The sequence below is a fragment of the Bubalus bubalis genome, chromosome 17 (genome assembly GCF_019923935.1).
Source record: "Bubalus bubalis isolate 160015118507 breed Murrah chromosome 17, NDDB_SH_1, whole genome shotgun sequence".
Lineage (NCBI taxonomy): Eukaryota > Metazoa > Chordata > Mammalia > Artiodactyla > Bovidae > Bubalus > Bubalus bubalis.
The window spans coordinates 42,924,367-42,948,030 of record NC_059173.1 but is presented as its reverse complement, the minus strand read 5'-3'; the positions used below and the strand labels follow the sequence as shown (position 1 = coordinate 42,948,030).

The 23,664-nt window shown below is 36.3% G+C and overlaps 1 protein-coding gene across 13 annotated transcripts in view; it reads right to left on the bottom strand.

Annotated features, from left to right (window-relative positions):
• The window catches only part of LARP1B (La ribonucleoprotein 1B), a 132,651-nt gene that overhangs the window by 27,054 nt on the left and 81,933 nt on the right, over nt 1-23,664 (bottom strand). For 7 of the 13 annotated variants that reach the window (XM_025268053.2, XM_025268054.2, XM_025268050.2 and 4 more), the window contains exons 13-14: nt 5,809-6,017; nt 4,707-4,813 (exon numbers count right to left, since the gene is read on the bottom strand). In XM_025268053.2, the coding sequence (XP_025123838.1) occupies nt 4,707-4,813; nt 5,809-6,017 (316 nt within the window). Of the gene's footprint in view, nt 1-3,804; nt 3,912-4,706; nt 4,814-5,808; nt 6,018-8,866; nt 8,931-23,664 lie in introns of those variants that run through there. The other 6 variants (XM_025268057.2, XM_044930421.1, XM_025268060.2 and 3 more) reach the window with 6 other exon arrangements.

Sequence of the window (23,664 nt, the reverse complement as noted above, 5' to 3'; positions counted from 1 at the left end):
GTTACTGTATTTTTAGCTGCAGATTCCTTTCTGGTTCCTTTATATAATTTCTCTCTCTCGATAATCTTGTTTTCTTCATACACTGCTTTGCTATCTTTTGTCTATATCTTCCTTTATTTAACTCTTTAGTTTTAAAGACTCTGATTAAGAAAAATGGGAATGGGAGCTTCATTAGGTACATTTTTCATCAATTAATTTTATTCCTTCAAACGGACATATTTTATTTCTTTGTAAGCCTTGTGATTTTTTTGTTAACAATGAAAATTTGAATCTTATACTGTGGTAACTCTGGAAATCAAATTCTCCCTCTTGCCCAGCGTTTGCTGTTTTGTTTGTTTTTTTCCTCAATTGTTGTAGGGTAATTCTGTGCTGAGATAAGTCTGAGGTGAAAGCTTAAAGTCTCTTAGATCTTTTTCTGAGTCTACATCTTTTCTTGGGCATGGGTGATAGTTTTCTAAATTTCCCTCTTTAGTGGTTGCTTTTGAATGTCAAAACAAAAACAAAAAAAGACATTCATGGATGAAACAATGGCCACCAGACTCTGTCTGTACTTTGTTGATCAGAGGCAGTTAGCAGTCGAAATACAAACTCCAATATTTGAAGGACAAGGTCTTCATTGCCTATTTTGGATCCAGCAAGCCATACCAGAGTGGGGGTTGCCATCTTCCCAAATGCTGGTCATAGGACTGGGGGTGGTGGAAGATAGACAGCTGCTACTACACAAAAGGCTGACATCAACCAATATTGACAATTTACCCAACATGCTTTCCTCTGGAAGCTTTAAGTGTTTAAAAAGACTGTAAAGTTCCAAAACTGTCAATACAGACAATTTCTGAAAATATAATTGTTGTTTAAGTGGTGAGACAGATACCTACCCATTCCTTCCCACTCTGTTATCTGCCTGACATTACTCTCCTTAGTGTGTTTAAGGCACCAAGCAAGGCATGCAGGAAGTTAATGCTTCAAAGACCTGAACTCCCCTTTGGCTTTCAGGGAAAGGTTTTTAAAGACAGGGTGAGGCAGACCAAGATCAGATACGTGGTTACCAAGGTAGAAGGAGGGAGCGAGAGGGATGGTCTGGGAGTTTGGGGTTGGTATACGCACACTATTACACTTAAAATGGATAAACAACAAGGTCCTACTGTATAGCACAGGGAACTATATCCAATTGCTTGGGATAAACCATAAGGGAAAATATGAAAAAAAAAAAAAAGAATGTATAACAGGCTTCCCAGGTGACTTAATGGTAAAGAATCTCCCTGACAATGCAGGAGACGCGATCCCTGGGTCAGGAAGATCCCCTTGAGGAGGAAATGGTAATCCACTCCAGTGTTCTTGCCTGGGAAATTCCAGGGACAGAGGAGCCTGACAGGCTACAGACCACAGGGTCGCAAAGAGTAGCACACGACAACTGTGCACAGCACAGCAGCACATATATATGTGCAATTGAGTCACTTTGCCGCACAGCAGAGACTGCCACAATACTGTGAACTGACTATACTTCAACAATAACAACAAAAAAAGGTGAGGGTGGGGGATTGTGGGGTACATGATCAGCTAGTTCTCATTCTGCTAACTGGTTGGTGGTGAGGTATCAGGAGTTAATTTTGGTTCCAATGGGTATGGGGTATCTACACTTATGGGCAGCACACAGTTAACTTCTTCCACCTGGTGGGGGTTTCAACATCACCTTTGATAGATGCTACGGCCCTCACGGGCTCTCTATCATGAGATTTGAGAATCTTCCTTCTGCACTTGCAGTTTTGAGGCCTTGTTTCAATAAACATCCAGAACTGTGTGTACTCCTCAGTGCCTGCCCACCAGCTGGCCTTCCTCTCTCCATCACATATTTAACGCTGTGTGTCAGGCACGTGTGATATACTCATTCATTCTGTGTTGGTTGTATTTTATCTAGGGGTCCTCTTAAGAAAACACTGTAAGCTAGTCAGAAATAACTTTTTAATGGTTGCAGAGTTCTTTTTTGTATCTGTGGCAAGCAATATGTGTAACTGGTGCCCTATTGTTGGACATTCATGGTGTTTCCTTCTCTCTTTCTTCTCTCTTTTCTCTTTCTTCCTCTTCCCCCTCCTCTTTTCCTCCTCCTCCTCCTCAGGGGTTACTTTTTAAAATGTGATTATTTTGAAATTGTATTTTGAGATATTTCATCATTTAGAAGTCTGCATAACTAAGTTAATCAAGTTTACCAGGTGACCAATGATTCATGATGTTACAAAAGCATGCATGACAAAAGAGCCATTCAAAGTGGAAGAAGTCCAGTGGCTTTTAATGTAACAGAGTATGAAAACTTCACTGAGTATAAGAAAGTCATTGACATATGGTTTCAGATTCCACATTGCAACTAACTTCTAAAAAACTACCACTTGTTCAACTTTGAATAACATCAAAGAAGAATACCTACTTTGGATAATATCAAGAAGAATAAATTTCAATTATCTGAAAAGGCTATTAAAACATGTCTCCCTTCCCCAGAGTTTATTATTCTATTTCAACAACAAAAAAACCCCACAAATGACAAGACAATATAGAAACATATGAGAATCCAGTTATCTCATATAAAACAAAACATTAAAAAATATGTAAAACTTTAAGACAAATACTACTCTATTCAGGAATTTTTTGAGAACTATATTTCATAAAAATGTTTATTTATGTTAATATAGAATATTTATCATTGTTATTTTAAATGAATTAAACATTCAATTTCTTTCAGCTTTACTTTTAAATTCAATTTTTTATTAAACATTTCTTGTTAAATGAAAGCTAACAGAATTCATTGCCAAAATATCTGCACAAGAAATATTTAAGAAATGAAGAGCATTGTAAATGGTAAAAATGAGAATATTTTGAAAACTTCTTTTTTCCTGTTAATTGCTTTAAAACCTAATTGTCTAAAAAATAATAATAACAAAGGATGGGAGGAGATGGAACTTTAGTAAGGTTCTTATCCTATACATGTAATGATGTATCATTTAAAAGGAGATTATATGTTACAATGTACACAATAAACCGAGATACAACAAGCCAATAGTAGAGATAAAACAGAATCATTACAAAAACTAAGCTGATCCAAAAGAAAGTAGGAAAAAAGAACAAAGAATAGATGAGACAAATAGAATATAAGATGACAGATTTAAATCCAATCAATACTTACATTAACGTAGATGGTCCAAAGATATGTTAAAGCAATTAAATAATCCTTCAATTAAAAATACATAAATTTTTTAAAAAGATATGAATGTTTATAGTGGGGAAGGTTGTGGTGAGGGAGGCAGGGGATGCAAAAGGTATAAGGGAACTCTGTACTTTCCACTCAATTTTGCTTGTAACTAAAACTCTACAAGGTAAGTCAATTAAAAAAATTCACCTCTCATTATAGTAATTACATACTTGTCTGTCATCTCTGAATTAAGGTCTGTAAAGGCAGGGACTATTATATCGTCTTCTCTGCTATGTATCAGTGCAACATTTTTCATCATTATCTACTGATCTCTAAACATACTCCTCCAAAAAAAAATAATAATTAAAGAAACAAACTCTGAAAATGACTTAGAATACAAAATAACTGAAAGTAGACTCCAGTACTCTTGCCTGGAAAATCCCATGGACAGAGGAGCCTCGTAGGCTGCAGTCCATGGGGTCGCTGAGGGTCGGACACGACTGAGCGACTTCACTTTCACTTTTCACTTTCATGCATTGGAGAAGGAAATGGCAACCCACTCCAGTGTTCTTGCCTGGAGAATCCCAGGGACGGGGGAGCCTGGTGGGCTGCCGTCTATGGGGTCGCACAGAGTCGGACACGACTGAAGCGACTTAGCAGCAGCAGCACCAGCAGCAGACAACAGATGTGCAAGAAGAGCATATAGACATTTTATCTTTTAAGGAAAATATATCTAATGAGAACAAAAGGAAAAGTACCACATGAATATCCCTGGAAAAAAATACTTGGAGATTTTCAGATCATGATAAACTCTCTAGTTTTTCTTTGAATAAAGCTAATTCTTCTGTTATAGTAATCAAAAAAGACTTCTTTTCCTAAAACTCATTTTCCAATTAGAAAGTATAATTATTCTGAAAATATCTATTCAAACGCAAGACAGGTTTTCAAGAAACACAAAGCAAAAGTAACTCACCTCTGTACAGGACATAGCATAACCATATTTTTATAATGTACTTAACAGGCATAGTAAAAGTTTGCTCTGTCATCTCTTTTGAGATAAATAATAGTCTTTTGTAAAATTAAAGCTAAAAGAAAAATAATCAGCTAATCTATTTTTCCCCAAAGGAAAAACTCTAAAATATTAATGTGTTTTATTTCCATATTCTTTACATAGTTTGAGCAGATTGTTTAGCACATTAACTCACTAAGAACCTACTATGCCACAAAATATCTGGAATCTTTCCAAAGATAATAACTTTAATAGACCTAAATATTATTAATCTAAGAGTACACATTTGTGGAAATTACTTCAAAAGGGGAAAAATAACCTATCCTACTGAATTATTCCTTAACATACTTATTGTAAAAATGTCCCACTTATTTCCTCTTCTTTGGCTTCTTTTTACTATTTTCATTGTTCTATAATTTGCTAACGTATCAATTTTTAAATGTTCCCAAATATCTAATTAGTAACTGTTTCCAGTGAACTTAAAATCAAGAACAAAGCAATGTTCGACAGATACAGTACCTGACAGAGGATGTTCTTGGCCCGTGATCTCTGGAGTCCATTACCCAACCAACATGACACTCTAGAGGGGGATTTGTACTATGTCTTGTTTTTCTCTTTCTTGGACTCTAAGGAAAAAGAAGTCAAACATTGCAATTACTTTCAGTAGTGTGAACCTCACAAGTAAATTAAAACCCTCTGACTATAAACCAACTCAAACATTTTCATACTGTGGATGACACATTATGAAATCATATGAAGTCACAAAACTCAAACATCTCACACACAAGTTACAAAACTTAGCAAGGCTAAGGTTTCAACACAAGGATTAAATAAAACACAGCTTAAAATGATTCTTTATTACACCTTCTGATCATCTTTAATTAACACTATCCATGAAATTAAAAGACGCTTACTCCTTGGAAGGAAAGTTATGACCAACCTAGATACCATATTCAAAAGCAGAGACATTACTTTGCCAACAAAAGTCCGTCTAGTCAAGGCTATGGTTTTTCCTGTGGTCATGTATGGATGTGAGAGTTGGACTGTGAAGAAGGCTGAGGACCGAAGAATTGATGCTTTTGAACTGTGGTGTTGGAGAAGACTCTTGAGAGTCCCTTGGACTGCAAGGAGATCCAACCAGTCCATTCTGAAGGAGATCAGCCCTGGGGTTTCTTTGGAAGGAATGATGCTGAAGCTGAAACTCCAGTACTTTGGCCACCTCATGCGAAGAGTTGACTCATTGGAAAAGACTCTGATGCTGGGAGGGATTGGGGGCAGGAGGAGAAGGGGACGCCAGAGGATGAGATGGTCGGATGGCATCACTGACTCGATGGACGTTGAGTCTGAGTGAACTCTGGGAGTTGGTGATGGACAGGGAGGCCTGGCGTGCTGCGATTCATGGGGTCGCAGAGTCAGACACGACTGAGCGACTGAACTGATCTGACTGTAAAGAAGTTATTCCTTATCCTGAGAAGACATCACTATGGTAAAATATCATTTTTTTAACGAATTCCTGCAACTTAAAATACAATTTTTTATTGTGATAGAAACTAAAAAAGTCTCATTTTGTAATGGTGAAGTATACAAAATGTAGGCTTTATATTTTTGGTGTTCTGTGTACCTTTACATCAATGGCTTTGGGTTCTTTAACAGGATAAAATCTTGGTGTTTTATTTGGATCTTGTAATCGAGGTGTTCGCGGTGTCTTGGGTGTCCTTGCAGGGTAAATTCTGGGAGATTCTGGAACTGCTGTGGGCAATGAATGGGCCATTGTTGCTGAAGATACTTCTGAAACATCAAACAGCTTCTGAGCTAATTCATCAGTCAAATCTGCAAAAAAAAAAAAAAAAAAAGCTGTTAAAAGTATTTCAGTGCTAGAAAAATTATTTTATTACTGAGAACAAGGATAATTCTGAAATTCTCTATTCTCAAATTCTCTATTCTCAGAGTACTTTTTTCATTAGAAATATTTCAAATATACAAGAAAGAATTTAAAAACAAAAAAACACTTGTCTACACATCATCTAGATAACTAAATTTTAATTTTGCTTCGTTTCAAACTTTTTTTTAAAAGAAAAATATGCCTAATAACCTTTCCTAATCCCATTTTGCTTTTCCTCCTCAGAGATAACCAGGCTCTTAAATTTGATATTTTTATCTATTACTCTATATATGTAATAATATTATTTTGCATAATTGACTTGATATAAATGGCATCACAGTATAATATCATTTTGCAGGCTTTTTCAGTCAATATTTTGTTTGTGACCATTATTCAAGTTCTATTCATATAGCTTTGGTTTATTCATTTACACTGCAGAATATCATGTTGTATACAAATATTATAATTTATTCATTCTCCTGGAGACAGTGTTTTTACATTTTTGGTATAATCAATAGTGCTGCAGTGAACATTGCTGAACATGTCTCTGTACAGGTATGAGTATTTCTCTACGGTTTATATCTGAAATGGAAATACTGAGTCAAGTGCAATGTGCACCATCTGGTTTACTAAATATTGTTTGCCAGCCTGCTTTCTATAGTGGTTTCACCCATTCATACTTTGATTAGCAGTTATCCTGGTCAAGGCTAGGTTTTGCTTAGACTTTTAAATACTTTTCCATCTCATGGGATTTAAAAGGTATTCGCATTTCTTTGGTTACTAGTGAAGTTGAGCATATTTTTATATAGTCAGTACTCAGATTTCCCTTGTGTGAGCTTGCCATTCATATCCTTTTGATTATTTTTCTGTTGGGTTGCTTTTATTAATTAGTTTGTGAAAATCTTAAGGTAAAACACTAAGTAAGCAAGCAAACAAATCAAGTTAAAGTGTCAAAACTGCAGGCTCAATTTCTACGTGGTTTTTCTTCAGACTTACCAACTTCTTTTGATTCATACAATAAACTTTTGTTCACTCAACAAATATTACTGAGTACCTAATACATTCCAAGTACTATTTAGACACAAGTTTGTAAACTCAAAAGGGAACTAACCCACTCTGTTACCTAGTCTCACTATCTTGGTATTTTCCTTCCTAGTCCTATTCTATTATTAGAATAATTAGATTCTAATTAGAAATAATTTCTAATTAAATAATTAGAAATATTAGAATAATTATTCTAAGGAGCAAATCAGGTCATTTCACATTTCTACTTAAAAAATTTCAGGTTTTCCCCATTGCCTCTAGGAGAGGCATAGGCTCTTTAGCATGGCATATAATACTCTCCTGATTGTGCTTCAGTTTTGCTTCTATTGTCATTCTCCATTTCAGTCTTGATGCCCCAAATAGCAACCTACTTGTTATTCCTATTTTCTGTTGTTCTTGTTTTCTTGTGTCATATCTTTTCATATGCTTTTTCCTGTATCTAAAAGTCCCTTTCCCTCATCTTTTTACACCCAATTAGACTCACATCATTCCTTTAAAATCCAGCACAAATCCTGAGTACTTTCTCTGGGAATGTGTAGCATTGTTCAAACATCTTCTGCCAACAGAATTAACCATTAATCAATTATTTTTTGTGCCACCTCTGCATTTTTATCCATCTATTTTTAGATTTGTTAAATTGAAATTTATTTTCTTATATATCTTCCATTAAATGCTAGCAGTAAATCTCAAGTGTTTCCATGAAAACAAGGGCCACAATCTATATATGTACACCAGGATCTACAACTGTACCTAGGAAAAAGTATATCCCCATCCAATGACTGAAAAACTTAACTGAATTGTGTTAATGGTATTTTTCTGTATGGTAAGATGATACACAATCTCAGGGGTTAAAAGTGGGAGCATACACTGAAAAATATGGTAAATCCAGTGCCCTTGTAAAAGAAATATTCAAAGATCTAGGAGCAGTAACAACCCAGAAATCCTAAGTGTCCTGGCATCTAGATTATGGCTTCTAAATTCCACTTCCCACTGATCAGTCTCCTTTAAAAAAAAAAAAAAAAAAAAAAGTCTGAAGCACAAAGTATTATAAAAGCCTAGGAAATCTTGAGCCAGAAAGCAATGAAGTTAAAAATGAAAATATTAGCATGGTTCATGAAGACATAGCAGCAAACTTTAGGAGACACTGCCAGTCAAAACAATGACCGAATTGGCCTAAGAACATCAAATAAACAGACCCCATGAGTTCATAATGGTTACTTTAAAACTTAATCAAATTTCTAGGCTGCTATGGCACCAACTCATTATTCTGAAAACGATCAACAGAATACAAGAAAAGAAAAAAGAATTTAACCTTTTTTGTAAATTGAATTCCAGAGTAAATAAAGAGTTAATTAAAAGAAAAAATTCTTCCTTACAGAATTCTAGGTTAAGAAACATAAAAGGAATAACAAAATTAGAAGTTGACTATTTTGCAACTTTAGTGAAATAGAGGATCAGGAAAATATTCATCAATACCTGCTAAAATCATTTGGTAAAATGCTGAGGAGAGATTTAACGACCCATGAAAGAAATAATTGTTATACTAACTTCTGTAAAAGGAAAAACTTCGGCTTTGAGAACAACACTTTGAAGAGAATAAAAAGACGAGCCACAGAATGTCAAACAGTATTTGTAAAACACACATACGATAAAGGACTATTATCCAAGATATACAAAGGATTGTCAAAATTCAACAACAATAACAACAAAAACCTGATTAGAAAATGGGCCAGAGACCTAACAGACGCCTTACCAAAGAAGATATATAGATGGCAAAAAGCACACGGAGATACTCCACATCAGATATCATCAGGGAACTGCAAAGTAAGACAACAATGAGATTGTGCAACACATCTATTAGACTGGCCAAAACCCAGAACACTGACAACACTAACAAATGCGGATGAGAATATGAAGTAACAGAAACTCTCATTCACGGTGGTACTGTAGAAATGAAAAATGGTACAGCCACTTTGGAAGACAGTTTGGAAGTTTCTTACAAAACTAAACATACTCTTACATACCATCAAGCAGTCACCCTCCTTGGTACTTACCCAAAGGAGCTGAAAACTTTCGTCCACACAAAAATCTGCACATGGATATTTAAAGCAGTATTATTTATAACTGCCCAAACTTGGAAGCAACCAGATGTCGTTCAGTAGGTAAATGGATAAATAAATGCTATATATGACACTATAATGATGACTACATCTCATTATACATTTATCCAAATCAACAGGATATACAATACCAAGAGTAAATGCTGGGACTTCCCTGGTGGTCCAGGGAATCCTCATACCAATGCAGGGTACACGGGTTTGATATCTGGTCTGGGAAGATTCCACATGTCACAGAGCAACTAAGCCCAGGAGCTACAACTACTGAGCCCACACGCGGCAACTACTGAAGCCCACATGCCTAGGGCTCATGTTCAGCAACAAGAGAAGCCACCATAATGAGAAGCCCTCACACAACAACTAGAGTAGGCCCCACTCACTGCAAATACAGAAAGCTCACACACAGCAACAAAGGGCCAGAACAGCCAAAAATAAATTAAAAACTTTTAAAAGAATAAGAAAAACAGAAACTAAAAAAAAAAAAAAGTAAATGCTAATGTAACTATGGACTTTTGCTGATTATGATGCGTGAACGTAGGCTCATCAATAGTAACAAACGTACCACTGTGATGTGGGCTGTTGCTCTGAGGAGGCAACCTCTTTCACCAGATGGGTAATAGCTAGTAAGCTAGGGTCAGGGTGTAAATGTGAAGTCTCTGTACCCTCCTCTAAATTTTGCCATGAGCCTAAAACTGCTCTAGCAACAAAAGCCTTGGGGGAAAAAAAATTAAGGGAAACTTTATGATGAATAGATCAGGCTGATAACATCTAAACTCAGTGATAACATCAGTAAACATGTTCAGGTGCTTCAGTCCTGTCCAACTCTCTCAAAGAGAGAGTCCATATATCATGGACTATAGCCCTCCATGCTCCTCTGTCCATGGGATTCTCCAGGCAAGAATACTGAAGTAGGTTGCCATTTCCTTCTCCAGGGGATCTTCCCGATCCAGGGGATTGAACCTGAGTCTCCTGTGTCTCCTGCATTGCAGGCTGATTTTTCACGGCTGAGCCACAAGGGGAAGCCCAAGATAAGTACATGGGAGTTCATTAACAGTTCTCTCTGCTTTTATTCTCTGCTTTTATCTTTATCTGAACATTTTCATATTAAAAAGTTAAAGTTTTATTTCAGTTTTACATTTATTTTATCCCAGGTTTAATTCAGTCTGAATTTGACCCATCACCAAGAGCAGATATACCAGTTTTATGAAGATTAAGATCTATAGAGTACTTTTTGTTATCTCAAAAGAAACATTTTACAAAATTTGTGTAGTGTATCATTTACCAATTTATAATATTTTCACAAAAAAATTACCAAAAATAGTTAAGAAAATTGCAAGTACATAAATATATTCAGTACAAAAATTATATTACTAGAAATATAAGTAGTTAGGAAATAAGAATACATTAAAAGTATTTTTTATAAAATACAAAGATGACATATGAATATCATTTAGATATTATGACTTCTTTTTAATTAAAATCATGGGCCATCTCTTATATGTGAATGTTCAAAATAGCATTTTCCATAATAGCCAAAAGTGGAAAAAGAAAACAAATATACACCTATTTCCAAATGGATAAACAAAATGAAGTATGTCCATACTATAGAACACTACACCTTACAAGAAGGAGAGATGTATCAACATAAGCAACAACATGGATTAATGTCAAAAATATTATATTAATTGAAAGAAGCCAGACACATTGACTACATATATATTCCATTTATATGAAATTTCTAGGAAGTGCAAAAACATAAAGACAGAAAGCAGATCACTGGTTACATCAGACTGAAACTGAGTGCTGACATTGACTGCAAATGATTGTGAGGGAACTTTTAGCATGATGCAATTTAAAAATAATTATGGGGGACTTTCCTGGTGACCCAGCAGTTAAGACTCCATATTCCTAATGCACGGGGCCTGGGTTTGATACCTGGTCAGGGAACTAGATCCCACATGCTGCAACTAAGACCCAGCACAGTTAAATAAATTTAAAAACAGAAACTAAACAACTAAATTATGGCACTGGTGTACAAATATACAAATTTACTGACATTAATCACACTATACACTTAAAGTGAGTTAATTTTGTGTAAATTATACCTCAAAAAAGCTTTAAAACACAGAAGACCAGGCCATCTGCTCTTTGGGAACATCAATTGTGATCGTCTACCATACAATTTCTGCTAAAAGTTTATCAAAGAAGACTGATATTTCAAGGATTAGGCTAAAGTACTAATTTTCAAAGTGTAGTCCCAACCAGTGGGAATAGCAAGAGAACTAGAATTAGAAGTGGAGACTGAAGATGAGACTAAACTGCTGTAATCTCATAAGAAAGTGGTTTCTTAAGATGAGATCTACTTATTCCTAATGAAGATGCAGTGAAGAATGTAGAAATGACAACAAAGAATTTAGAATACTGTATAAACTTAGTTGCTAAAGCAGTGGCAGGGTTGAGAGGACTGACTTCAATTTTGAAAGAAGATCTACTGTGGGTAAAATGCTATCAAACAGCATTAAATGTCACAGAGAAATTGTTCATGAAATGAAGAGTCAACCAATTCAGTGGACTTGATAGTTCTCTTATTTTAAGAAACTGCCACAGCCACCCCAACTTTCAGCAACCACAACCCTGATCAGTCAACAGCCATCAACACTGAGGCGAGGCCCTCCACCAGGAAAAGGACTGTTACAACTTACTGAAGGCTCTGATGATGGTTATCATTTTTTTAAGCAATAAAATACTTTTAAATTAAGATATGCTCATTTTAATTTTAGACATAATGCTATTGCACACTTAATAGACCACAGTATAGTGTACACATGCTGTATACAGACTGTAAAACCAAAAATTCATGTGACTTGCTTCACTGTGGTATTTACTTTATTATGGTGGTCTGGAACCAAATACAAAATATTTCTGAGGTATGCCTGTATCTCTAAAGACCCTACAAACATTGAAAGAATAAAAAAGGAATATTACTAAAAACACACCCCAAAATAGACAAACTCTTTAATATATAAACTACAAAAGTTCACTCAAGAAAACCTAGATTACCTAAATAGGCCCATGTCTCTTTAAAAAATTAATTAGTAGTTAAAAACATTCCAACAATCCCAGACCCAGATGACTTCACTGGCAAATTCTACCACTCCTATAAGGAATCAATAATAACAATTGTATACAAACTCTTCCAAAACACAGAAGAGGAGGGAATGCTTACTAACTCATTTATAAGGCAGTATTCCCTGATACCAAAATCAAGCAAAGATAATCCAAGAAAAACCAATATTCTTCATTCCGCTAAAAAAAAAGGAAATGGAATCTAACAGTGTATAAAAAGGGTAATATGTCACAGTCAAATAAGGTTTATCCTGGGCTCATTATTTGAAAATAATTCAATGCAATTCACAATACAAATAAGCTAATTAAGACAAACATGTAATCATTTCAAAAGACCCAGAAAAAAAAATCCCCCCCCCCCAAAAATCAGCATCCATTCATGATTAAAAACTCTCAGGAGAATAGTATTGAAACATGTATACTACCATATGTGAAACAGATCACCAGTCCAAGTTCAATGCATGAAACAGGGCACTTGAAGCCAGTGCACTGGGACAACCCAGAAGGATGGGATGGGGAGGGAGGTGAGGGGGCAATTCAGGATGAGGGACACATGTACACCCATAGCTGATTCATGTCAATGTATGGCATAAACCACCACAATACTGTAAAGTAATTAGCCTCCAAATAAAATAAATAAGAATGTTTTAAAAACTCTCAGTACACTAGAAATAAAATCTACAACTAATATCATACTTAATGGTGAAAGACTGAATGCTTTCCTCCTAAAATCAGAAACAATGCAAGGATGTCTTATAACTTCTATTCAACATCATGTTGGAGGTCCCAATCAATGTAATAAGACAATAAATGAAAGTATATAAAATAAGAAATGAACTGCAGCTATTCACAGACAACATGACTATCTATGCAGAAATCGATCAATGTAAAATATATCAAAGAATCTACAGAAAAAGCTACTAGAACTATTACTGGTAAGTTTATCAATATCACAGGATACACAGCTGTATTAGTCAGGATTCTCCAGAGTAAAGGAACCAACAGGATAGAAAAGAAGATTTAATATGAGGAATTGGCTTACAAGATTATGGAGGATGAGAAATCTCACAATCTGTCATCTATAAGCTGGAAACTTAGAAAAGCCTGTGATGTAATTCAGCTCTGAGTCCAAAGGCCTGAGACCTAGGGAAGTTGATGATATAAATACCAGTCTGAGATGAGACGAGACGTCCCAGGTCAATGAGACAGCAAAAAAGGAGCAAATTCCTCCTTCCTCCACATTTTTGTTCTATTCAGACCTTCAGTGGATTCGATGATGTCCACCCATACTGAGGATGGCAATCTACCATGCCCAAAAATTCAGATACTTATCTCATGTAGAAAAAGCGTCAGAGACACCCAGAAACAATGTCTAACCAGACATCCGGGTATCCTCTGATTCAGTTAAGCTGACACTTAAAATTAACATCACAAAGAATAATATGAAAAAAATCTATCCTATTTCTATATACTAGCAATAAACAATAGATAATAAAAATTTTAAAGCACCATTTATAGCAACACCAAAATCATAATATACTTAGGGACATAGGTAACAAAATGTGTACAAAATACAACAAAAACCATAAGACACTGAAGAACAAACAAATACTTAAAAGAAGTATACCATATTCATAGACTGGAAGATTCAATTCTGTTAAAATATTATAATTCGTCCTAAACTGTAGATTCAGTGCAGTTCCAATCAAAATAGTAGTTGGAGTTTTTATAGACATCGATAAGCTATTTTTATAATTTATGTGAAAATGCAAGGAAACTAGAATAGTCAAAATATTTTGGAAATAAAAAGAGAAAAAAAGCGGACGGCACATATTGATTTTTAAGATTACAGTTATAAGGACTTCCCTGGTGGTCCAATGGTTAAGAATTTGTCTTCCAATGTAGGGGATGTGGGTTCAATCCCTGGTCAAGGAATTAAGATACCACAGAGCAACTAAATCCGTGCACTGCAACTATAGAGCCTGTGCGCCGCAACTAGAAAAAACCCCCTTGCACTGCAACAAAGGCCCAACACAACCAAAAAAGAAAAAAGTTCTGCTCTTCAAAAGGTGCTCTTTTTTTGGCCACACCACACAGTTTTTGCAAGATCACAGTTCTCCAACCAGAGATTAAACCAGGCCACAACAGAGAAAGTCCTAGATCCTAACCACTAGACCACCAAGGAACTCCCAATAGGCATTCTTAAGAAATGAAAAGATAAATCTTTATATTGGGGGAAGATATGTGAAAATTACATAGGAATCAAAAGACACTTACTCCTTGGAAGGAAAGTTATGACCAACCTAGATAGCATATTCAAAAGCAGGGATATTATTTTGCCAACAAAGGTCCGTCTAGTCAAGGCTATGGTTTTTCCAGTAGTCATGTATGGATGTAAGAGTTGGACTGTGAAGAAAGCTGAGCGCCGAAGAATTGATGCTTTTGAACTGTGGTGTTGGAGAAGACTCTTGAGAGTCCCTTGGACTACAAGGAGATCCAACCAGTCCATTCTAAAGGAGATCAGTCCTGGGTGTTCTTTGGAAGGAATGATGCTTAAGCTGAAACTCCAGTACTTTGGCCACCTCATGCGAAGAGTTGACTCATTGGAAAAGACTCTGATGCTGGGAGGGATTGGGGGCAGGAGGAGAAGGGGACGCCAGAGGATGAGAGGGCTAGATGGCATCACCGACTCGATGGACATGCGTTTGAGTGAACTCTGGGAGTTGATGATGGACAGGGAGGCCTGGCGTGCTGCAATTCATGGGGTCGCAAAGAGTCAGACACGACTGAGCGACTGAACTGAACTGAACTGAACTGAATAAAGACTTGGATTAGAATAAAGAACTCTGAAAGCTCAGCAAGGAAACAACTAAAAAAAAAAAAAAAAATCTCAAAATACTTGAGCAATCACTTCACCAAAGATATACCAATAGCAAAAAAAAAAAAAAAAATGCTCAGCACTGTTAGTCAAAATGAGACACTGCTGCTGCTGCTAGGTCGCTTCAGTCATGTCCGACTCTGTGCGACCCCAGAGATGGCAGCGCACCAGGCTTCCCCATCCCTGGGATTCTCCAGGCAAGAACACTGGAGTGGGTTGCCATTTCCTTCTCCAATGCGTGAAAGTGAAAAGTCAAAGTGAAGTCGCTCAGTCGTGTCCGACTCTAGCGACCCCATGGACTGCAGCCCACCAGGCTCCTCCATCCACGGGATCCTCCAGGCAAAAGTACTGGAGTGGGGTGCCATTGCCTTCTCCAAAATGAGACACTACTACATACCTAATAGAAAGGGAAAAATATTTTAAAACTTTGCAATACAAACTGCTGGTGAAGACATGGAGCAATGGGAACCCTCATACATTACTGGTGGGGATGCAAAGTGACATAGCCACTTTGGAAAACCATTAGACAGTTTCTTATAAAGTTAAAAACACTTACCGCATGATCCAGCAATCCCACTCCAAGTATTTACCCAACTGACATGAAAACTTATCTTATCAAAACCTATAAGCAAATATTTATAGCATCTTTATTCACAATCACCAAAAATTAAAAACAACCCACATGTTCTTCAACTAATGGTAAATTGCTTATATTCATGTGAAGGAATATTACTTACCAATAAAAAGGACACACAAAATATGGGTGAATCTCAAATGCATTACAGTAAATAAAAGAAGCCAGACACAAAGGGTTACACTCAATACAATTCCATTTATATGGTATTCTGGTAAAGGTGAAATTATAGAAGTAGAAAACAGAAAACAGGCTGCCAAAGGCTAGGCATGGGGTTGGCTACAAAGAGGCATAGGAGAATTTGAGCAGAGTAATAGAACTTTGCTGTAATTTGAGTAGTTGGTAATTACAAGACTATGTATTTGTCAAAATTCCCAAATCTGTATATGAATAAAGTGAAATTTACTGAGTATAAATGATATCTTTTAAAAAAAGAAATAAAAAAGACAATTCTGGATCCCTATAAAGTGGAATGAAAGGAAGGAGATAGATTAGGAGTTATTATAATTAACCAATGTAAAATGATGGTAGCTTTTGTGAGAGTGATAGAAGTAGTGAAGATGAGAAGTGGTTAGCTTCTGGATATATTTTAAAGGATAATGGAAATAATCTGCCAAGGAATAAGAAATAAGAGCTTGAAAAAGAAAGAGATCAAAAATAACATCAAGATTTTTTTTTCCCTGTAGAACTAGAAAGATACAGTTAACATATCATAGAGATGTGGAAGTCTGGGAGAATTCCTTGGAAAGGGGTGGGAATTCAGACTTTCAATTTTCACCATATGAAGTTTGACATGTTTATAAAATATCCAAGTGAAACTGCTGAAACACAGTTATTTATTCAGAATACAGGATGGAGTCTGTACATATAAATTTGATAATCACTTTTATGCATTGGAGAAGGAAATGGCAACCACTCCAGTGTTCTTGCCTGGAGAATCCCAGGGATGGGGGAGCCTGGTGGGTGCCGTCTCTGGGGTCGCACAGAGTCGGACACAACTGAAGCGACTTAGCAGCAGCAGCAGCAGCAGTATAAGGATTGGAGAAGGCAATGGCACCCCACTCCAGTACTCTTGTCTGGAATATCCCATGGATGGAGGAGCCTGGTAGGCTGCAGTCCACGGGGTCGCTAAGAGTCGGATACGACTGATCGACTTCACGTTCACTTTTCACTTTCATGCATTGGAGAAGGAAATGGCAACCCACTCCAGTGTTCTTGCCCGGAGAATCCCAGGGACAGGGGAGCCTGGTGGGCTGCCGTCTATGGGGTCGCACAGAGTCGGACACGACTGAAGTGACTTAGCAGCAGCAGCAGCACTATAAGGATGCCATTTAAAAACATGAAACTAAATACTATTACCTGCAGAGTTACTGAGAATCAGAAAGAAGAAATTTGAAAGATTAAGTGCTAAAGCATCCAAAGCCTGGGGAAATGGGAAAGAAGCAGCAAATAAAAGACTCCATGAAGTTGAATGAGAACTAAGCAAACAGTATCTAGGAAGAAGAATGTTTCAAGACAAAGAATGACTGATCCAGTGCTGTCAGGGAAGATGATGATTGACTTGACCCGTCTTAAACACAAAGATCTCTAGGGCACCAGCTAAAGCTGATTTGGGGGTGAGGGGTGGAAGTGTGTTTGGATCAGGTCTAGAGGATAAACAGGAAGATAGATATTAATGACAGTGAAAACAAAATTTTTTTTTTCACCTCAAATTCTATTTTTTAAAGCAACAGCAATTCTTTTTTATTACTATCAACGTTTTACAGCATTTCCCATCCTTTCACCTTTCAATCTCTGTGTATACTTATGACACACAAACAGCATAGAGCTGAATATCCTTTAAATCCAATCCATAACTGTCTTTCTAACCGAAAGTTAATCTATTCAACATTTTTCAGCAATATATTGGATTGATTTCTGTCTTCTTAATTTGTGCTTAATTTTATTTTTGTTCATATTTTTAAAACTTGGAGATTATAGCACATGAAGGTTTACACACACCCACACACACACACACAGACTTTAAAATACAGTTGATTTAGAAATGAAAATGAGAACAAGAAACTAAGTATGGAAAAAATTCAAGCTTTCCAAAAACATTGTATTAAAAAAAAAAATCTTTGGGTAATTATCTGAGACTTTACTTAAAGAGCATAATCATTTATATTCAGGTTGGTACCCACAAACCCACCAAGGCCAAAACATAAATTTCAGATGCAGGCAAACCATTTGCAGACTCTCCAGATAGAATTCCTTCCATTTCTCAGGAATTAAACATTGTATATATATTAAACACTATATATATATTGTGGATGAAGCAAAAGCTGGAATCAAGATTGCCAGGCATACAGCATAGTGACTCAATATATTTATGGATTTTATTCCATTTAAAGTTATTACAAAAGAATGGCTATATTCCTATGTACTGTACATTATAATGTATAATGTAGCACATCAATTTTATACACAGGAGTATGTTTTTCCATAGGCATTTTCCTATGGCTCAGATGGTAAGTAATCTGCCTGCAATGCAGGAGACCCAGGTTCAATCCCTGGGTCAGCAAAGAGATTATTGAGAAATATCAATAACCTCAAACATGCAGATGACACTACCCTTATGGCAGAAAGAGAAGAAGAAACAAAGAGCTTCTTGATGAAAGTGAAAGAGGAAAGTGAAAGAGATGACTTAAAACTCAACATTCAGAAAACTAAGATCATGGCATCTGGTCCCATCACTTCATGGCAAATAGATGGGGAAACAATGGAAACAGTGAGAGACTTTATTTTGGGGGGCTCTAATCAAGGCTATGGTTTTTCCAGTGGTCATGTATGGATGTGAGAGTTGGACTGTGAAGAAAGCTGAGCGCTGAAGAATTGATGCTTTTGAATTGTGGTGTTGAAGAAGACTCTTGAGAGTCCCTTGGACTGCAAGGAGATCCAACCGGTCCATTCTAAAGGAGATCAGCCGTGAGTGTTCTTTGGAAGGAATGATGCTGAAGCTGAAACTCCAGTACTTTGGCCACCTCATGGGAAGAGTTGACTCATTGGAAAAGACTGATGCTGGGAGGGATTGGGGGCAGGAGGAGAAGGGGACGCCAGAGGATGAGATGGCTGGATGGCATCACTGACTCGATGGACATGAGTCTGAGTGAACTCCGGGAGTTTGTGATGGACAGGGAGGCCTGGCGTGATGTGATTCACGGGGTCGCAAAGAGTCGGACACGACTGAGCGACTAACTGAACTGAACTGAATGCATATATATGGAATCTAGAAAGATGGTACTGATGATCCTACTGCAGAGCAGCAAAGGAGATGCAGATATAAAGGACAGACTTTTGGACACAGCAAGGGAAGGAGAGGGTGGGATGATTTGAGAGAGTAGCATTGAAACACATGCATTACCATATGTAAAAACATAGCCAGTGGGAATTTGCTGTAGGATGCAGAGAACTCAAAGTCAGTGCGCTGTGACAACCTTAGAGGGGCGGGTTGGGGAAAAAAGGTGGGAGGGAGGGGACATACGTATACCTATGGCTAATTCATGTTGACATATGGCAGAAATTATCACAATATTGTAAAGTAATTATTATCGAATTAAAAATAAAATGAAAACATGGTCACTTCTTTAACCATGAAAAAAATACACATGCTAACTCTGACTTCAAAAATCACTTTAAATGACTTTGAGTCACTGAATTTTAAAACTGTATTGTATAGCATAGCATAATTTATTAAACAGTTAAAAGTGGATCCCAGGAATTTAAATAAATAAATAAATAAAATAAAATATACCTCATGGGACTTTAATTCTATGATGTAGGGAGGAGCATAAATTGTTAATTTTAATGAACTCAAATTTAACAACATGAAAAATCTTATAATTACTCTGAACATCCCTAGTGGAATACCCTAAGAACATTTTTAAAGTTTAAAAATATAAAGTTTTAAACAGTTCAAATTTTAAATGTTTAAAGAACTTTAAAACAAGTAAGCGTCTTTTAGTATTTACAGTAATATTATTGTTATTTTTAAATTATTATAGGATAAACAATTCTGTTACTGTGCATAGGAGTATTTTTTTATGTAAGTAAAAAGTGGTACAAATATAAAATCTAATAAATTAAAACCTTTAATCTTAAATGTGAACAAAAATTATCAACATAAATTCATAATGTAATTTTCCTTAAAAAAATTTCCAAGCTCTTTCAATGGAAAAGGCCCAGAAACAATAAGCAACTCAGTAGCAACTAGAATACTGACAAAGCTTAATTAACATCAGGCCAGCTGGCAAATAAGACAGTTAAGAATCCAACTCCATTATCACAAAACAAAGCAACGAAAGGTAGATAAAGTCAATAAACTGATAAATGGCACAAGTATCAACAAGATGAGAGTATAATTCATCAAATACATTTAAGAGATCATAATGATATTTTAATCAAAGTATAGCTGATACACATTATATAAGTTGGAGATGTACAATATAGTGATTCACAATTTTTTATAAAGGTAATACTCCATTTATAATTATAAATAATATTGGCTATGCTATGCTAAGTCACTTCAGTTGTGTCCGACTCTGTGCGACCCCGTAGATGGCAGCCCACCAGGCTCCGCCATCCCTGGGATTCTCCAGGCAAGAACACTGGAGTGGGTTGCCATTTCCTTCTCCAATGCATGAAAGTGAAAAATGAAAGTGAAGTCGCTTAGTTGTGTCCGACTCTTAGCGACCCCATGGACTGCAGCCTACCAGGCTCCTCCATCCATGGGATTTTCCAGGCAAGAGTACTGGAGTGGGGTGCCATTGCCTTCTCCAAATATTGGCTATATTCCCCATATTATACACTATACCCTTGTAGCCTATATCACACATAATAGTTTATACCTCCTAATCCCCTAACCTCATAATATCCCCATTCATTCTCCCCACTGGCAAACACTAGTTTGTTCTCTGTATCTGTGAGTCTGTTTCTTGTTTTGTTATAATTCACTAGTTTGTTGTATTTTTTAGATTCCACATATAAGACATATCATAGAGTATTTGTCTTTGTCTGATTTATTCCATGTAGTATAATGCCCTCCAGGTCTATCCATGTTGCTGCAAATCGCAAAACTCTGTTCTTTTTTCATGGCCATCCTAAAGGAGATCAGTCCTGGGTGTTCACTGGAAGGAATGATGTTGAGGCTGAAACTACAATACTTTGGCCACCTGATGCGAAGAGCTGACTCATTGGAAAAGACCCTGATGCTGGGAAAGATTGAGGGCAGGAGGAGAAGGGGACGACAGAGGATGAGATGGTTGGATGGCATCATCGACTCGATGGACATGGGTTTGGGTGGACTCTGGGGGTTGGTGATGGACAGGGAGGCCTGGCGTGCTGTGGTTCATGGGGTCGCAAAGAGTCGGACACGACTGAGCAACTGACCTGAATTGAACTATCTATATGTATATTTTCTTTATTTATTCATCTGTTTATGGACACTTAGGTTGCTATGATTTGTAGTATAGTCTTAATTAGGGATTCTGATTCTTCCAACTGTTATTCTTTCTCAAGACTGCTTAGAGTCTTGAGAAATAATCATTTGGCACCTTTCGGGCTTCCAATTTATTCTAGTTCTGTGACAAATGCCATTGGCATTTTTTTGCGGGGGCAGGGGGCCTGCACTTGGTCTTCATTTCTGTGCATGGGCTTTCTCTAGTTGTGAAGAGTGGGTGCTAATACTCTCCAGTTGTGGTGTGTGGGTGTGTCATTGTGGTGGCTTCTTTTGTTGTGGAGCACTGGCTCTAGGGTGTGAGGGCTTCGGGAGCTGTGGCTCATGGGCTCAGAAGTTGCAGCTTGTGGATTCCAGAGATCAGGCTCATTAGTTGTGGTGCAGTGGCTTAGTTGCCCCACAGCATATGGAATCTTCCTGGACCAGGGATCAAAACCCGTGTCCCCTGCATTGGCAGGCAGATTCTTTACCACTGGAATACCACGGAAGTTTGTCATTGGTATTTTGATAGGGACTTCATTGAATCTGTTCATTGTCTTGAATAGTATGTTCACTTTAACAATATTAATTCTTCCAATCCAAGAACATGGTATATCTCTCCATCTGTCTCTGTCATCTTCAGTTTCTTTCATCAGTTTCTGACAGTTCCAAGTACAGGTCGTCCACCTCTGTAGGCAGGCTTATTTACAGGTATTTTATTATTTTTAATGTAATTGCAAACGGGATGGTCCTTAATTTCTCTTTCTGATAGTTTGTTGATAGTATGCAACTGATATCTATATATATATTAATTTTGTATCCTGCAACTCTACCAAATTTATTGATGAACTCTAGTAGTTTTGATCATAGTGATAATTTTTAAATTATTATTATTAAATTTAAAATTTTTAAATCACTAAACCAAAAAGAATCCTCATTGCTCACCAAAGAAGGATGTAGACAACCAGCTTGTTATTTTGGAAACAGTAAACAAAAACAAAGAATTAAGCATTTATTCCTTTTCCTGTTAGAACTCTATCTCAGGATAAACAGTCAATTAACGGAAATTCTCTTTACAGACGTAATCTACTAAATTAAGAAAGAATTATGAAAACAGAGTTATCACTATTTTGAAGCCCCATGTGAACCAAAAGCTACAAGCAATGACTGTTAATAGCTAACACCAACAAAAAGAAAGAATCAAGCATTATGTGCCTCATGGTCTAGTTTTCAAAACAATATATGACATATTCTTACAGAAATGTGAGCCTCAGTCTGTTCAAGCCTCTGTATCAAAATCACAGTTAAAGAAAATTCAGGACCAGAAAATGGCTGGATGACCATGGGGATGCAATCAGCAAAATCCAGAATGTGAGATACTATACAGGGCAAACAATCTAGTTTCTACAACAATAAAGTTCAAGGGGAAAAAAAAAACAAACCAGTATGAACCTATATACTAAAAGAGACATATCAACATACTGCAATGTTTGGAACTTTTAAGGATCCTGATTTCTTTTTTTTAGAGTGAGGAATGAGAAAATTTGAACACCAACTAGATATTTCATATTAAGGAATTTTACTAACAATTTTATTTAGTATGATAATGGTACTGGGTTATTTATGTGTTAAAATAGATGTCCTTTTCTTTTTAATAATATATACAAAAATACTTACAAATTACAAAATATAAATAATATGATTAGGAGTTTGCTTCAAAATAATCCAATGGGAGGTAAAGAGAATGAGTGGAGTCAAGATGAAATAAAATTGGCTACAAGATGATTAAGTAGCTAATGCATAGGCAGATAATGGGCACGTGGTGTTTCATCATACAATTTGTTCTATTTTTGGATATGTCTGAAGTTTTCCAAATTAAAAGTTTTTCTTTAATCTGCCTTCCAGAAAAACTATAATAAAATCAGTTACACTTATCTGAAAATGTCAGATTCAATTTATGAATCTCCCAAATGTATTTCCATTTTCACACAAAGCTAAGGCCTTAAAGCAAAAGAATTATACTGATGGTATATTTTAAGAAATCAGCAAGTCAGTGAAAAAGTTTCCTTATTCCACAAAGAGAAGGATTCCCAGCAAACTTAAAATCAAGAAAGACACATAAAGAACCAATCAATTAAGCTTACTTTTTAAGTAAGCATTTGGATTTGAGCATGATCTGGTAATATAATACACAACTCCTGGTTCACCTTTCTGCCTGTTTACCAAGAGTAAGATGGGATTTCAACTATGTCCATTTACTACATGGCTGTCTTACCAAATTTACAATCTGTATTTTTTAAGACTTGAAAATGTTTTGAAGTTC